At 38.8% G+C, this 18,681-nt stretch overlaps 1 protein-coding gene across 1 annotated transcript in view; it reads right to left on the bottom strand.

Annotated features, from left to right (window-relative positions):
* Positions 1-15,904: 15,904 nt before the first annotated feature.
* The window catches only part of LOC104032468 (adhesion G protein-coupled receptor A3), a 285,114-nt gene continuing 282,337 nt past the window's right edge, over positions 15,905-18,681 (bottom strand). The window contains exon 19 of the mRNA XM_075717669.1: positions 15,905-17,126. Within this exon, the coding sequence (XP_075573784.1) occupies positions 15,905-17,126 (1,222 nt within the window). The remainder of the gene's footprint in view (positions 17,127-18,681) is intronic.

Raw genomic sequence — 18,681 nt, 5'->3', positions numbered from 1 at the left:
GAGATGTACATATCTTTGTAAATATGATGAGACATAAGAATAGGGAGGGGAATAACGTTTAACTAAAGACTGCATTAAAAAACTGAAGCTTACAAGTCTTTTTTTAACAACACAGCCAGTTACAGCTTTCAGCTTCCAGCTGAACAGATCATCCTTTGATTCTCAGTGCTGCTATTTTGACCCACAACTCACCACTGAACCATATGAATTCAATTTTGTAGTATTAATTTCTCATTTAGACTGCTTCACATGCATTAAAAATGGGAAAATAATTTTTTTTTCTTAAACTTCTTTAATAAAGTCTACCCTTTTCCTTGAACACATTTTTTTGTTTTGTTACTGAAATTAGATGCTTGAGCATTGGCCAGTGAGTTCAGTGGGACACTGGTCACTCACTAGCTTTTATAGGGTAGTAGCTTATGGCAGGACACAGTAGCTGGGTAACTCTGAAACAGCCACAAATCTTCCCCCCTCCCCGGGCTACTGCCCCAACAGAATGAGGTGAGCTTGAATTGAAAGACATTCATTTCTATTATATTTTAATTTCAGCATCAACCACAGGGGATAAACTTTCACAATTTGTGTGGGAGACTGATGCATGCCTTTTGCCTAAAAATCTGCCTGAAGACTTTTTTTTTTTCCCTGTAACTCCCAAGCAATCTGTCTGCAGATTGATGTGCATCCTTAGTTTTGCATTAAAAAAGTCATATCAGGCAGCATCTGGAATTTACTGTTTATGAATTGGAAGATTTTATCAGTATTTGAGACAAATAAGTTAGATATTTGGGGTGTCACTTAATTTTATTACTAGTTCTCAGATTATTTATCTCATATTCCTCCAATGGTTCAGCCAAAATGCTTGTTGCATACTTATTTACTGGCTGTTACAATTAGTTTTAGAGTTTAGAAAAACATCTTGTGACCAGTACTCTTTTATATTAAACTAAAAATTTGAATTAATGTATTCTAAAGAACTTTGAAATAAAGAACTGGCCTCTATCTAAAACACATATTTCTGTGAGGCCTTTTGCACTGCTGCTTTTTTTGTTTGTTTTACAGTTTACAGACACTGAAGTAAGGTGACCTTCCATCACATAGCCTGTGATGAAGCTTAGGGGTGGCCTTGGGCACTGATATCAGCTGCACCTCAACTTAGTAATCTTATTGTCTCTCTCAAAATTAGGTCATCTGAGAGCCAATTCCTAGTTCTTGCCTGTAGGGATACTACATACCATATATTTCTATACAGAAAGATTTAAATGGAACTCTTCACCCAATATTTGAAGAATAGACTCAGATTAACAGAAATCAATTTTTCTACAAATGCCAGGAAAGTGCATTATTACTTTTGATGTAATAATATAGTATCTGGCTTATGCTGAGATTCCATGCAGTGACTGTGTATCATCCTTGTACACATCAGGAAAATACAAAATGATTTGCTGACCCTCAGCTTTGTACTTAATAGCCATGTGACATATTCCATGAAAACTAGCATGCGTAAAGGATCATGTTATTATATACAGCTGTTAAAGACCTAGAAAGCAAACAATGTGCTACTGACATATAAATAATACCTTCTGTGCACAGTTAAACATTAGTGCTATTTTTGCCAGATTTTAAGCTCTTCTGCGGCCAACTGGAACAGCTGAAACAGAACATTAAAAAAAAATGTTTTGATGCTGGGGCACAGATGGCAGTAGCCCAATGTGTCAAAATAAATGTTTCATTTTTGGTCTAATGTGGGAAAAATAGACCTTGTCAATTACCCCAATAATCGCAGGTGCAGTAAATGCACTCTGTAGCTAAGAAGAGCTATTTCAGATGGGCATTCAGAGAAATTCTATGTATCCTACTTCCAACAGCTTGAAAAGGTAAATTACCTTAGGCCAATGACTTGCTGCCTTTGAAAGGGCTCTAACAGCTGCAATCAAGCCTGAAGCTTTAATCCTTTATTTGGCACCTGAATTTCACAAATGCAGGATTGCTCCCTCTGAAAGACAGTCTGAGAAGATACTGTAGACAATGGGTCTGTTACCTTTAAATCAATGACATCTGTATGTTTAGGAAATTTAGAATGGCTTGAACAGACTTCAGTGCTTAGATGTTTGTCCAGATTTTTCGAGAAGGCTTTGATGGCAAGCAGAATAAACAGGAGAGTCAATCAAATGTAGGCAAATTGTTTTCACTGCTAACATCTGCCCAGACCTTACATGTCACTGGCGTTGAACAGCCACATCAAGCTGGGTGCATCCACCAGTCTTCGCAGCAGCTGGTAAGACCCATCATTCTCTTGACTGTTGCGTTTGTAACTGAGAGGACAGCATCTACCTTTTCAAAAGGGGCAATCCACCAAGACACTCCACTGAAATCTTGCAGTGCTCTGAGGAGAAACTTCAGACAACCCACAGATAAGACAGTGTGGGAGAAGATACCAACTAGTTAGGGGACAACATTTAAAATGGCTTCAGCTACCGATACTCTGCACTGCTTGGTTACAATTACAACGCAGGGCTTTGTCTGTAAGATGGAGCGAAGTTACAAAGAGTGAATGATAAACCTTATGATACAACACAACAGTAAAATGATTCACATTCTCTTATCCAATATTATACTTCCCATGCAAAATGTAAATCTGCTCCAGCTGGTGCAGTAATAGTCCTCACAGTCTGTGTGGCCAGCGAGGAGAGTCAGGGGGAGGAAAGCAAAGCAAAGCAAAGCAGACTTACAACTGAATCTGGAAGGCACCTCTCATTTTCCTGAGACTGTGCCCTTCCAGGCAGCTCTACAGCTTGCTGTTGCGGAACTGTGGCTTTGTATTTTGTCATCTGCAGTGAGATTGCTGCATTTCTGCTGAAGAGGCGGGATTGTCATTTTTCCCTGGGCACTGCAGCACAGAAGGCAATGTATAGCTTTTGACTATAAGAGATCTGCAAGGATTGAAAAGCCTGAAAAAGCCTGTGAACACTACTGCAGTATTCACTATCTTAATCTAAACCACCTAATTTCTTTCATGCCTCTTTTTTAATCTGCTTACAATGATCGATGTTCCTCAAAACATTACTTTTCAGTGGAGTTAATTCTGTTTTCTAGAAAAAAAATATTTGGACTGAAATCGGTTATTTTTAAATAACCACTAGGGCTGATCCTCTGCTTGAGGATGAATTGCTCAGTGTGAGTTTTGTATGGGTGACCCAAGAGAGTGGAGTAAGAAGGGGAATACGGTGCATACAAGAGGTAAGAACAAAATCATGAACCTGTATCATGACTTTTAGGCTTTTAAAATGTTTTTCATTAGCATAAAAACAGGACAATAATTAAAACTCTGACCCACAAAGATATTTCAAGGAGAGCTATGGATGTCTAAGGTCTGTGAATTTTACTTCCTACATTGAAAGGGCCAGCATGAGGAGAGACAGAAAGCAGTAAGAGTAGTAGATACCCCAGTCCCTTCTGTTTGTGACATTCTCCAGAGGGACCACAAATATTGAAGTACTTCAGATTGTTGTGATAGCTGGCATGCAACTGGAGCCACAGAATCAATTCTGTCTGCATTCTGCTTTAATTCCAGATGGATAAATTAGGGTCAGCAAGAAATGAAGCAGCAGACAATGACTGGTAAATGACCCAAATAAACTAGGCCAACAAGAAGATTTCCAAACAGGGAGTTTTTAGAGCCACAAAACTTGCTAGAGGCATAGAGAAGTTGTCAAGCGAGTTAATTGTCAGCATCCCTCAAGTTATTACAGACAATTCTAAAGTTAAGGTTGAGCAATTCAACCTCTCTTATGTATGAGAAACACAGCACTTACTCAAGAAAATTACAGCACTTATTCTGAGTACAGAATTTAATTTCCAAGGATTAATAAGTAAACACCTTAATTAATGTATGACTTTAAAATAATTAAAATAAGTCCTTTAAGAAATTTCACATCTTTTTCAGTCTTTTATTTGTCCTGAATGATCTTCACAATAACAATTATGCAAACATGTCATATTTGCAATCTTCTACACCAGCCACAGTCAAAAGAGTGGTTATAATTAAATTAAATTATTAATGATTTCTGCCTCTAATTGTTATGACTAGATAGACTGTGGTCTGACTCATTTAACTCTTAACTGGAGAAACTCATCAATATCTTATGGTTTATGGGGGAATTTCCATTTGTAAACTACATGCATCTGAAATAATTTGAATTTGAACCATGAGGTTTCAATTCTCTAGCAATATCGCACAGTAGCGTTCTTTGCTTATAGATCAAGACATTTCCCTGGAAGAGAAATTTGTTAAAAGGAATCAAAAGTTGCTAATGCATATCAGAAATATAATAATAGGTCTAATTTTGTCCAGCCTGTGCAAAATTGTGTTAAAAATATCACTATTAGGAATCTCATGCTTCTCTCAGACTAATTTTACAAGTGGCAACTTCCTGTACCTCTGGGGAGGTACTTACAATGCAAGTGAAAGAGCAATTACAACCACTGAAAAAGCTTCTGAGATTTTAAATGGTTCATTCTTTTTATGCAGACTTGGAATACCTGTAACAGTTAGAAAATTGTAGGTTCCATTTAAAACCAGTAGGAAATGCTGCAAATACTGGTAATACTTCAGATTAGAAGACTTATTCTGAAAACACGGGCAGCTTGCTCAAAACAGAGGGAGGCAGTAACAAGCACTAAGTTGATATCTAATATTCTTCACAGTTCATTTATATGCATGTGTGTATATACATCTCCACACATACAAATTATATACGTGTGTACACATGCATACATACACATATATATATAGTTTAGAGCTCTATAACTCCTAAGTGCCAGTGAAAGAAAAAAATAACCTCTCTGCTTTGAACAGTCTTTTGAGGTCAGCTTCATCCTCTCGTGAGTGACAACAGTGAGGCTCTTTCCAGAAAGGACTCACTTCAGGAAGAGACCATCTGGATGCTGTCTAAGCCACACAGAGCAAAGCGTGAGAGGGAGAATAAAACCCAAGAAATAGCAAGAAGCTTTAGGAGCAACACAGAAGTGGAAAATGAAGAACTTGGGCAAGCGCCTTAAAAGAGAAATGAGAAATGATACTTCCTGGTAGATTTGTACAACACTGGTGCTTCTGGGGAATGTCAGCAGAGGACATTCCCAAGCTGGCTGCGGTGCTTATGTTTCAGTATTCATAAACAATCAGTTACTAGGCAAATAAAATAGTTTCTGTGAGAAAGAGCAGAAATCATTTCAATCACTTTGCCACAGGTCTGTAATCAGAACAACTACATGTGGACATTTCACAACAAATAGTATAGAAATAGTATAGAAAACCAAGCAGAGCTATGTGCTGCACAGCAGAAGCATTTTCAGAAGGGAAAAAATAAAGAAGAGGACACTGTGGATGCCTGGCACTGAAGTTACACAACATGCAGGAGAAGGGACACGGGTGATCATATCACAGGACCCAGCAGGCTGCAGCAGGCAGGAGAAATGGAGAGGGTGGAGGAACTGCAGCTTGATTATCTCCCTGGATAAATCCACATCTAGGAGGAGAGAGAAAAAGACAGCAAAGAGCATTTCAGATCACAGCCATGGCACTACCCTGTCAGCACAAGACCTGGGGCTGTCAGGTAAGCTGAGGTCAGCACTGAACCTGTGCTGCCTTTCCAGAAGGACGTGAAAAAGTGAGTGGAATAACAGCAATGTGACTGAGTGCACAAACCAAAGTCAGACAATGAAAAATAGGAGGATATGAGAAGAGCCACTGTGCATGAGGCTGGAAAGAGGAAAAAAAGGGAGATCTGCCAACACAGCCCAGGAATAGTTTCATCCTGTTCATCACAGTTTGAGGTGCACACATACAAATGCTGGGACTTTGTACAAACAGTATGTGCAAAATCAGGGCTATCTCTACCTAGAAAATGCCAGCGTCTGTGCGGTAAGTTAGGATCCTAACACATGGTTGCTTTACCTTTGTTCCCAACAGACTAAAGGCTCAATCACTTTCATGAAGATCAGGTAAACATACCAAACATGGAAGATGAAACTTTGGACCTAGAACCTGGAATAAGGTTTTGGGAAACTTTAGAGATCCTCAATTTTTCTACTACTGGAAATGTGAAATCTGGAATTATTTTACCAGAAAGACATAAAAATAGAAGATATAAAGGATGTATTCTAGTATAGGCAACACCCTGGGAAGGTTGCAAGGAAGGAATTTAGTTAGAAACACCAAATTCTTGATGTAGCTCAAAGTGTGGCCATTAGGTGCTAGAGAGGAGATAAGGAAGAATTTGATTTAATGTAGACTGTTAGAGGACATACTGATAACACCTAGTTAAACAAGAACCATTGTGGTTTTAGTCAGAGGTTAATGGAGCTTTTCATTTAAAGCAGTAACTAAGAACTTTATTATGTTGCAGAGGAAAAAGATTTTCCATTCAAATATACAGTTTACAAACAACCTGGAATTAAAATGACACTTATGCTGAACAGTGCCATGAAGGCCAAAGTCAAGGTGTTTGAGTGCAACACAATTTCCTAGGTTCTATGTAGGCAGGTTGAGACACTGTCCTTTCTATTCACCTCTACAATACCTATCTGAAAGTAGAATTTTTCTGAGGCTAAGTCTACTGAACATACAATATAATGTGAACTGCCTGGAAAATTTTACCATGTAGTTCCTATAGCACCAGGGTCAAAAGTTTGTGTTTGAAGTGAAATGTATTTCTGAAAGATATGCTCTCTTGAGTTAAAAATTTCAATTTACCATATCATTAAGGAATTGTTATGAAGTTAATTACTTTTGCAGATTAAAGGGCAAGTCCCACTTTCAGTTTTCAGCTCCTAATCACTGGACCTTTTCATACCTTTGCTACTAGGTTAAAGAACCTTCTGTATGGTAGTTTCTGCCCACATAGGTACCTGTGAACAGCAATCAAATCACTCAACTTCCCCCCGCCTGCCTTTTTTCTCCACAACCCAAACACATTACATGCCTTTAGCTTGAAGCATATTTCCGGTTTATCTTCAAGGCTACTGTCTAAACATTATCCCATCTTTTGGCATCCTCTCTGAATGACCATCACAACAGGAACAGGCTCACCTGTGCAGCCCTCTTAGTCCTGCTCAATAACACTCCTTTACTCCTCATCCAGGGCTTGTGGTCACTCTCATGCTCACACCATTTCAGCAGGCACTTTTGCTCATTTGATTATCCATCACAACACCCTCCTTGCCTTTATGCCCCATTTCTCCTTCATTTCCACCTGCTTTTCCTACAGGTCCTTCCCACTGTGGATGCATGCCAGGACATGCGACCCCATGCTATGATAGAAAGCATCTATTTAATGAGGTTTGCAGTTTTTCAGTTTTCAGATTAGGTTCTGAACCATACACTGTGCCTTTTCTGTTCACTGTGCATTCAACCTAGGACCCATGGAAACTGATGGAAAGGTTTCTGCCTGTAATTTCAACTCTACAGCTTATTGCTCTAAAGTGAAAAAAGTTTGACTAAGGACTGCATAAATTAAACATTTCCTTGCATCTAACAGTGGTTACACAAGGAAGGAAAGCCTGTGCTGAGCTGTTCAAAATGCTGCTTTGTCGTTCTCTTTCGTTGTTTCGCTGATTGAAAGTCAAACCTCCTTATATCCTACGTAAGATATTTTATTCTTACTTTGTCTAAGTAAAAGGACTTCTGCTAAAGATTTGTCATCCTACAGCTCCAGGGCCTTTGAAATCACATCCTGTATGTTTTGTCTCTATCAGCAGTTTCCCCGCATCAATCTACAATGAACTACGTAAGCCACTTATACCAGAGGACTGTTCAAGTCATTCTGAATTTGATTGGCATATTCTGATCTCCCTGGTTTTGTTAAGCAAGTTGAATCTTAATAACACAAGATGAATGGCTAATGAAGCAGATTGAATGATCTGGAATCGTTCCGTTACAGGTAAAGTTCTGAACCGTTGACAGCAAGAGGATTTTATTTTCCATTTTCCATGGTTACTTTTCGCTCTTGGTACAATGCTCTGTTATGCAGTTGTCTGACTCTGTGTTAGCTACACACTGAAGAAAAATAACATCTCAGTGCAATACTGATAATTAGCATTTTTGTGTAATTAAAAAAAAAAGAAAAAGTAAGTTTCCCTCTTTTCACTTCAATATTACAAAAACATTTTAAGTGCATGTCCACACTAAATGAATCCTTAGTCTAAAACAGTCCACCAGTGTATCAAAGGATGCAGAGAGTATTTCCACAGTACAACTGTGTACAGATTATTTTTACCCAGGGAAAAGCATTGTGGGTGAAGTGTAGTTACTTTCAATGTACTATAGCCCTTGACTGCATGTCAGGTTACTTGTGCAATGCTGTCAGGTGGAATACAACATTGTTACAGTACTAGAATTAAGGCTTCTGTAGTAACTCAGAATGGCTGGGGGTTTGTTTTGTTTTTTGCAGGGCTTAAACTATTCCCCTTACTATCCCAGAAGAGATTAGATGGTCATTTAACTCTCTCCTCCCTGCTTTTTTCTCCTACACAAACGCAGGGAAAATGTCAATACGTTTTACACTAGATAGAGAGGAACCAGCCCTCCATGCTGATGTCGCATTCTCACGCCATCCTGTCACAGGGACTAGGGCTTTCCAGCTTCTGGTTTGGGCAATGAGCTCAGGGTTAGCAGTGAAGTGTGAGTTTTTGAAGGGAAGGGACCTTCCTGCAGCTCACAGCAGATTGACCTTTGTATAATGACAGGGGCTAAAACTCAGATTTGCATTGAAACTCTCTCCCCGTGCGTATGGCTAGCCAGCTGTTGGCTTGAGCAGGCCATTGTGCCATGCCAGAGACAAGTGTACATCCATCTTTTGTCGGCCAAAGTGGCACATCCTACAGTTTGGAGCAACTGGGTATGTGATGCCCTTCTCAGCAGCCCCAGGTATCTTCCCTGTAGGAGGCTTTACAGAAAAGGCTCCATTGCAGGGGAACATGGGATTTACAGGCAGCCCATCCATCAATGTGAATTATCATAGTTAAGGTATAGACTTCCTACAGACTGTAATACAGCTGCACAGAGCCAGGGCAGGGACTTCTTGACTTCAGCCTGCTCCTTCTCCTAATGCTCCTACATCCTCATAGTGATGACAACACTTGGAACAATTATACAACTACTTAAATACTTTGGAAAAGAACCCCAAATAAGGGGAAGCTCAAAGGAAAGTCTTTCAAGCCATTTCTTCCTTTCTAGCACTCAGCACAGGGAAGAGTAGAAAAGCAGGGTCTGTGTTATTAGAAGGCTTCAACCTCAGAATTCTTCCAAGAAGGCTTTCTTTAGAAGTTCCAGAAAAAGCATGGAAAAAAGATGGAAAAGAAAGCCTACAGTGAAATGACTGGCTTAACTCTAGGTGTACACAAAACCACACATTTAAAGAACACTAAATGTGCAGTATCAAAGCCAAGGTGTTAGAAAGCACCATGCACTCAAATAGTTAAAAAAAAATAACATCAAAAGACAGACCAAAGCTGTGAATGGAAGTTCCAAAGGCAACCTTCATTCTAACAGTTCCTCAGTTTGGTGTGTTTGACCTTCAGCTTCACTAGTACTGTTTGAAATCTGTTGTAATTTTTGTGACGATTCGTGGATTTTGAAAGAGGACATTAAAAATTCAGAAATTCTATCATATGGCACATGGAATATCTGGTTAATCAACAGCTTTGAGCATCTGTGATTCATCATACAGATTTCTGACACATATTAATGGAATAGCTGACAGCACTATTACACTGTCATTTTCTACAAGGACCAACATTATAAGCAGAGAGCCATTTTGCTAGTAGGTTTTCAGATATTTACTGACTGCAGAGGAATCACAAAGCTTGGCTTACATACCCAGCCTGGAAACACCCATGGACATAATTGTTTTACCAATTTAGTCCCAGTTTCTTCCCAACCTCCAAGTCCCTCTTTTCAATTTTATGAGCCTCCTTTCCCTCCCAGCTTCAAATGAGCCCCCAAGCCAGCTTGTTGCAGCTTCCTACTCATATCAGCCTCTCTCCTTCTGGTCAGCTTGTTCCATTCAACTCAATCCACTGCTAGAAGCTCAGCCTCTTCTTTTTGGTTTCCTCTAGTCCAGCATTTGTCTCTCCTCATACAAATCAGATAGTTGCCTCCTCCATTCCATCATGGTGTCTGTGAGAGAAAGGCAAGCTGGACAGTTTGGCAGAGAACATGAGAATCAAAGCTCCCTGCTTTCCATCCTAACCCTAGCTGAGGGCAGCTGCAATCAATCATTTGTAGGGCAAGTCCTTTAGAGCCCCTTATAGCTTGCAGCAGCACATGATCAGTGACTGTAGCCCCAGTCAAGGCATACATGTCCTAAGAAGAAGGGAGGCTTTTCACAGTGGTATGTTGGGATATTTTTTAGGGGCTAAAATTGGCATCTGTACTGAACCGCTTACTTTCTAGAAACAGCAAAAAGTGCACTTATCTCTTTTCAGAATAGCCATCCTTCTCCAAGTTCTCACTGGACCTTGAAGACAGAACTATTAAAAAAATCACTGAAAGGTGGTGGTGTGGACAAACACATTTTCTTCAAGCCTCTTTGCTGAAAACATTGCAGTTGTTTTGGCTGAACTCTTTAAAATAATCCATCTGAGGGCAGTAACTGCTGAGGGTATAAATCAAGCTAAATGGTTAACTTTCGGCTATGTTCTAATTAGTAGAGAACAAGGTCTTACAATGGAAAGAATCAGGGAATAAGTGACTAACTGCTTACAGCTCAGTAACAAATGGGCTAACAAAAGAAAGGACTGTGAGAAGAATATGAATAATGTATAAACACAATCAGGTTTTCTAATTTACTCTTCTCCCAGATTTTCCCCCCAACCCCAAAATAAGCTCCTTCTGCTGCCTTCCTCAGGTATTATTAAGTACCTGGGAAAGAAATAAAGGAATGAATGAAAACACTGACTATGCTGGACAATCTCACTTGACAGTGCACTGCAGGTTAAGGGGAACAGCTGGAGCAGAGTGACAGGCTGATGGGAACAGTCAGTCATTTTGTTGTTCAGACTGCAAGGCACTACAGAATTCAAACAGATCAAAATGTAAAGAGACAGTAGCACCCATGGGGTATACAGACACCATGTTTACCAAAAAGCCCTTACCTCTCAGTCATGGCCAGCTGCGTAACTTTAAGGCAGGATATTTGTCTGAGGTTGAACTGCTCTAGAGTTTGCAAACCAAATTTCAATCCTCCTCGCAGAGAAGTGAGCCCTATAATACTGTCCTGAATTCACTGATGCTTGTTTGTTTGGCTCCTGAAAAACTCAGGTAATAGGCTGGTAGGATAAGGGAATAAGGACTCACTTGCACCTTCACAGACCTAGTAACAGGGAACAAAAAGCCATGGCATATATAGTCAAGGTAATTTGTAGAGTAAGTTTTCTTCTTAGTGATTCAGCTGCTAATTAAAAAATGGTCAATGGGGCACAGTGAAAGAAAACAACCAACCAAACCAAAAGCTCCCTTCTCTGTAGAGTTAACTAAGCAAGTAAAAGCTGCCTAGAGCACCAAGTTAATACTGAAATTGCTTGACTGAAGTCATTCAGCCAGCCTTTAAACCCAGCTGATTGATCCAGCTGCCTCCTACAGCTTCTTTCAGAACTGGAGGATGCTGGTATAGGAATTTGAATTCATGTTCTGGCAAGGAAGCTGCTGAGCTGCTAGTGTCTTCATAGGCCTGACATTTCTTGTCATAGGCAACAAAAACTCAGTGAGAGTACAAGCGGTCTCCTTTACAGAGAACCTTACCCCACCTTCTTTTTTTCTGTGTCCATGCAAAGAAGATTCTATGTTAAAAAGGTTATTGGCCTGATCCCGATGACAGCTTCTTTTTTTTTTTCCCCAAATAGTCAAGTGGACAAGCATGCTGTCAATCTCTTCATTGTAAAAAGGCATATAATTTACCTCCAAATTTGTGGAGTCAGAGTCAGCTTTGTAAGCCTTAATAGCGTCTGCACAAGAGCAATTTCAGATCTTCAGGGCATCCAGGGTGCTTAGACCCATGTCCCCAAACATGATGTACCTGAAGCAGCTTTGTGACAGAGCATCCATGCCATCTGGATTTGGCAGATCTCTGTAGGCAGCAGACCTACTAGGCAGGTAGTTTAGGCAGAGAGCTGGAGGAAGGAGGACTTATACTGCTTAAAGCCACTTCCATTAGGTTTATCTGCCTTCAGTCCTTAGTGTTCAAGTGGAGGTTGCCCAATTACCTGTGTTGTCTATCAAAGGTGGCTTTGACTTGACTTTAAGCACAGACTTTGCTTTTGGTTTAGACAGCAAGAAGGCTTTAGAGCCGCAGTGAAGGCGCCCTCAGTGGGTTAACATCTGGATAGGGTGCCCACAGGGTAGTTGGCAGGCAGCTGTGTGGTGAAGGAGAACATGTGTTTATGGCCACTGACAGAGGCTGCTCAGTCATATTAGTGCAGACACAACCAACAGACTTCTTGGGAACTGCGCATATGATCAGGCATAATATGCAAAAATATATGCTTTATTTTTACACCAAATCTCTTTATATGAGGCTGGGTAGGAATTCTTCTTGTAAAGAGTCTATGTGACTTAAAATGGAGTCACTTAGATGATCTGAAATTTGGTCATGAAAAATGGAATTTCTATATGCAGAGAAGAACACTATAGCATCAGAGCATATTTTTATCCTGGTAGTACTGCAATAACAACCCTTCAGATTTCTGTTGATTGCATCGTTCTCCAAAAATTATCTTTTTTGGATGAAATTTCTCTTGCTTGAGCTCAGACAGAAAGTGAACAGTAAAAATCTGTTCACTCATTTTTATGTCATCAATGAATCACCAAATCTAATGCTGACTTTGAAGCATGTTACATGTGTATGTCTGTGAGGAACTTACTAGGACAATATATCTCTTATACTCCAGTTATTTCATTGACTTTATTTTTATAGGAAAGGAAACCAGGTAAAGTAGTAATGGCTCACTGACTATAATTGACCAAAACCCCACAATAAAACAAAGCCAGACTCCCAAAACATTGAAATTATCTCATTTATCTTAAGGAAAAAAAAAGTCAAAAGCACAAAAAGCATTTTGGTCAAATTTGATGTTACAAAACATTTTTATATTTATTTAATACCATGTTCTCCTACTCTGTAGTTATACTGTATATTTTCTGAAAAAATAATATGCAGATTATTGCATAACACATCTCTTCCAAATTAGCCCAGAAATGTTCACTAAATTAATTTTTTAACACAATAAGAAAAGTGTTTTAGTATTTTATGTTTAAATTCCAGAGAGTTTTATCACATAAGATATTCTGTGGAAAGCAGCACCTATTTACTTCTTTGTAAGCCATTATGAAGATGGAACTAGCCTCTCAGACAAAATAACAGAGGTGATTAAAACACAAGCTGAATAAAGAAGCTCACCGAGTGGGTTCTTGCAGAGTGAGTATTTCACTTGGCTCTGTGTGTGGAATATTTTGCATAATGGTCTACAGACCTCCTAGGATTTTGCTATTACAGAATATACATATACATAGTGCTGAGACACAGAGAAGTGGTATTTCACATTATGTCTATGCTTGTTGAGGGCTCACTGTCTATGTGGAATGAGTAAAAGTAATATTAAAAGAAAATAATTATTAAACAGAAAATATTTCATTATGCAAACAAAGAAAAATACTGTATTGTAGTTTAGAGACAGTTCAAGCATATACAGCATATACATAATAAAGCTCAGGCATTTCTTTTTTCATATTAGCTAAAGAAGCAGTCATGAAACTGTTGTATATTGGCTTAAAACTTGACAACCACCTAGTGCATTCTTCTTGCTCACCTTTTAAAAATACACAATCTGAGATGGATACATTGCACTGCTGGAGTTTACAATATATATTTCAAATTTACAAAAATACAGAAAAACAAGATTTCTTGCACTCAGATACTGAGCATTAACCCTTTGAGTACTAATTCCCACCTGCAACACTGCAGAACACATTCATCTGACTTACATGTTTTTACAACATTCTAACAATTACAATTGTCGTCTTTATGTACACTATTAGGAAATGTATTCCTACATATTTAAAAAAAAAGGTAGAGACTAATAAACGGCTAATAACAGAATAATGGGTTGAAGTATGTGAAGATTTCTGCAACATATACACAGAGAATCGCAGACTGATGATCTCTCAAGAGAATTTTCTATTTCCTCTCTGCAGCAATGTAGCAATTACATAAGCCTGTGTTAAGACATGACAGCAAACTTTCTCATGTGGCCATACAGAATTGTGCTTTTTCTCTTATTTATGGATGCACTGCTCACTTCCCACCATAGACATTTTTCTCTCAGCTTTATGTTCCTATTAATTTTCTGTGATCCATTATTATTCTGCACCCTTCCTATTTGAAAAAAAGTGGTTTTACTTCATATAGGGATAATTATGATGCAGTTCTGTACTGTGAGTTGATGCTTTGTGTCCAGATGTTCATGGAAACATGAAAAAATTTCTTGCCAAGAGCCTTGTTAATAGAGAATGGTACTGACCCTGGCATGCCCTACAATTCAGCAGAAATCAGGAACATAAAGAACTTCTCTGAAGGTCAAATTTGCATTAATGGACAAAGACAATCTGAAATTTGCTAGGGGAGGAAATGGGTTTTCAGAAGGCTAGTGGTGAAATTAATAGATGGACTCTAAGAAAGTGTGTTTGTGGAAAATGACTGAACTTTCTCTTTCCTGACAACTCTGGACTACATTGATCATGTAACTAAATAGACAATATCATATATACAGTGTCTCTGAACTAGAATAAGCTATTTTAAGAAAATAACTGTAGTCCTCAAAGAGTTAATGATAAAACTGCTCTACCTTAATAGATGTGGAAAGGTTATCATGAAACAGCTTACAGATTTGTTCAAAAGGCATACTTTACAAGGAAGTGTAAAACTTGTTGAGACGATTGCTATTACACCGCACAGTGTCACATACAATGAGTAGTGCATGCTCTGTAAAGACATTAGAGTGGACCCTTATCAAAGCTATCATATAACCTTATACAAAGGATTGTGCCACTTAAACTAGTGCAGAGTGATTTTTTTTTTCTGTAGATTTATAATGCTCTAGATTAATAACAATAGGGTTTTTCACAGCCTTGTACAACACTTTTTTTTTGTTCTTTTTTTTTTAACACATGTAACACTAGAAAACAGCAAATGGAATATCCTGACATACGTCATGCAAAATACAACCAATACAGCACCATAGATGTAACAGAGACATTACCTAGCACTTCTCTCCAACAAGAAAAAGGACAGAACAGAGACTGTACATTACACAACTTTACAGGCCATATGCTACAGAAGATCTTTAGAGGCAGTATCACTTTTGTAGATCTAAAAAGCTGTAATTTTATAAAATCCTGTTTATCATTTCTACCATAGTCACTTCTGATTAAAATCCATGGCACAGTAATAATATTTTGCTACAAAAATAAATAAGTAAAAGTTTAGGATGCTGATATGTTTATAAAAAGTGTCTAAAGTTACTACAGAACAAAAGTGAAAACAATGAATGGAAATGATGTATATCTAAAGAAATGTTGTTATGTGTAACAGAAGTATATTGCCTCTCATATTCAATTGTCTAGACTTCATTCTAATTATCTTTCGGAATAATTGTATAAGTTTTAAAAATAACTTCACTTTAAAACTGTCGCTATCTCTCTCTTTTAGACTCTTACTAAGAAAATGGAAATAAAGATGGAAAAGCTGTACAATTTACTGATGAGCTACCCAAATATGTCATCTTATTTAGTTTGGAATAAAAGCAAAGATAATGATGGTTTAGGGGGAAAAAACACATTATGATGGCCCATGAACTACACAGTAGTTTCATTTTTCCAAGGGCCAGTTTTGATATTTCCTGTACTATCTGAGCTGTATATCATGGCTTCATGCATGTTTCCCTTGAGAATTCCGTTGTGATTCGTCGTATTAAACGGCAATGACTGTGTCCGTGGGTGCATTTCAAAATGAGCTGGATGGTGCACAGTGTCACTTTCTGGCATTTTAGCACAACTATATATTACAGTACTTGCATCGCTACTTTCGGGCTGGTTGACAGTAGGATATGGATCGCTTTTTGAGCAGCAGGCTCGTCTGTGACCTGACTGGCTATCATGCGTACTGTGGGGACTGTCTGTATGTGAGCTGTGGATGCTGCCATCAATACTTGAAGGAATGTGATAGGCGTATTCTCTTTCACCTGCAGACCTATGCCGACTGAAATAACGTGGCTTAGTTCTGCCCTTCAGACATCTATGAATGTGCATATTGGGTCTGAAGGTTCCCTCATTGTGGACATGAATGTGAGCTTCATCATCAAGTAGCTGATCACAGTGCATTTTTGCACAACATGGTGTCACAGGTGAAAGGCAGTTAACATGATTTTGAACCGCTTGTAGGTTAGTAAGTTTGCAGTGGCTAGCTGCTGGATGATTATACACAGCTGTTTTGTTGGGACATGGTGATTCTTGAAGACAAGGTGCATGAACTTGAGTGTCACCGTTGACATTAACCTTTGGGCGCACATTAACTTGGACAGAATAGGTGTTTCTTCTAGATGGACAACAGGACCACCAGCAATGCCACACATCATCTCGCTTTGCACAGTGATGGATCAGGATGAAAAGCCCCAAGGTCACACAGAAGGCTCCATAAAGACAGCTAAATATCATATCCAAGAAATGACCTTGAGATACGGCAAGTGCTCCAAAGGTCCAAGTAGCAGTGAACAGGAACAAAGTGAATGCTGCGGCTCGAAGCTGAGCCTTAAATGAATGCTCATTTTCCAATAAGGAAGAAGAAATCATGGGGCAGGTTGCCTGGGGAATGGACACAGAGTCTGTAATATGACCATGGCCCATCTCAGTACTTGGCATTCTCTGTGGATCTTCTGTCTTTTCCTTTAATTCATACTTGCGTTCAGGATGGCGCTTCAGTTGCACGTACGTGCAGAGAAAGTAAACACAGGTGACTAGCACAATGAATGCTACTGGGCCATAAAAAGCACCGAGACTAGGCTCCCATGCCATCCAGCAACTGAAAACAACAAAAAAAGAGAGTCAAGAACATTTTATAGCCCACATTAGATGTGATGGACAACTGACTGATGTGAAACTGGGCTTTCTGACTAACTTGTATGACCCAACAGTGTCTCAGAAGTTCAGATATGTTCATTGTGGAGAAAGGGAGTGCGCCTTTAATATCAATTAAGCTGAGGCATCACTTTCATATTTTTTAATAGAATAAAATGTCTAGTGTAATTTACAGGATATTAAAGCTGAAAATTTCCAAGAAATGTAGGTCAGTTTAGAATCTAGAATTGCAGTGAAGTATAAGACCATTTATGTCAACCCTTTTTTCTACTACTAAAAATGTCAGCACTAATACTTTGATTAAAAAGCAAATGAGGCATAGTTTATACAATCTGTGTGAGCAATAGAAATGTACAGATTTCAATGGTATGCATCAATGAACGTTGATACCAACTCTTAAGCCTGAAGATTGTTCTTACAGAATTTTCTTGTTGCCAAAGTAGAGAACAGCCTGAGTAAAAGAGAGGCTGAAAAAAGACTTCCAGTTAAACAGTCACCGCTTTCTGCAGTGAGTGGACCCAAAAGATATACTCCATTTCTTAATTCTCCACTGTTTCTGAAATTCCTGGGAGTTAATTTACATCAATTTTAATGTCCTCAGAAAAATTAAGGAAACTGATGGTCTCTTTGTGATACACTGGTAGTATGCTACGCATTGTAGCATGGATTATTATTTGCTAGGCTTTAAATAATATAACCATAACTGGTTTAGAGCAGCTTAAAGTAGTTCACAAGCCAGTATGAGCTGAATAAGCCTCAGTAAGCTGCATAATTTAGAGGCAGTCTAACAGGACTGTCCTGAGGATGAATGATCTAATCAAATAAATGTGGGAGAAGAAAACACTTCTGATTAATGAAATCCCAGATGGAAACTGGGAGAATTTGAGTCAGGGGGAGAATGAGTATTTGCCAAATTTTTACTCTTCTCTATGATCTGCTTTTAGCCATGGTTACAGACAGGCCTCGGAGCTGGTGGTGTAAGCTAGTACAGCTGTTACTAGGTTCTTATATTCTAAGTATTACATGGATTTCTGGAAAGAGGAGTAAGTTACTTTCCGTATCTGTTGGACTAGGACAAGAAGTAATGGGCTTAAACTGCAGCAAGAAAGATTTAAATTAGATTTTCAAAAAGTTTCCTAGCTGTTAGGATAATTAGGATAATAAGCTGTTGGAATAAAGTGTGATGTATCCATTATCAGAGCATTTAAAGCAGCTCAGATAAATAATTGTCAGGAATGGTTTAGATATAGCTAATTTCCTGCTGGGTCAGGAAGACAGACCAGGTGATCTGTCATGATCCATTCCAGCTGTAAAAGTGATGCTGTGTGACACTTCATACTCATTTAGGCATGTGTGATTGGTTGCAATCCCTCCAATACAGCGAGGAACCTTCTGATATCACATTATTGTCAAGCCAGGAATCATCTACCACTTACTATAACAAGGGCAGAATGATTTTTTCTCCCAGGCTGAGAACCTCTCAGCTAAAAAGAGGCAGT

Source organism: Pelecanus crispus, chromosome 10 (assembly GCF_030463565.1).
Source record: "Pelecanus crispus isolate bPelCri1 chromosome 10, bPelCri1.pri, whole genome shotgun sequence".
Classification (NCBI taxonomy): domain Eukaryota; kingdom Metazoa; phylum Chordata; class Aves; order Pelecaniformes; family Pelecanidae; genus Pelecanus; species Pelecanus crispus.
This window is presented reverse-complemented; position numbering and strand designations above follow the sequence as displayed.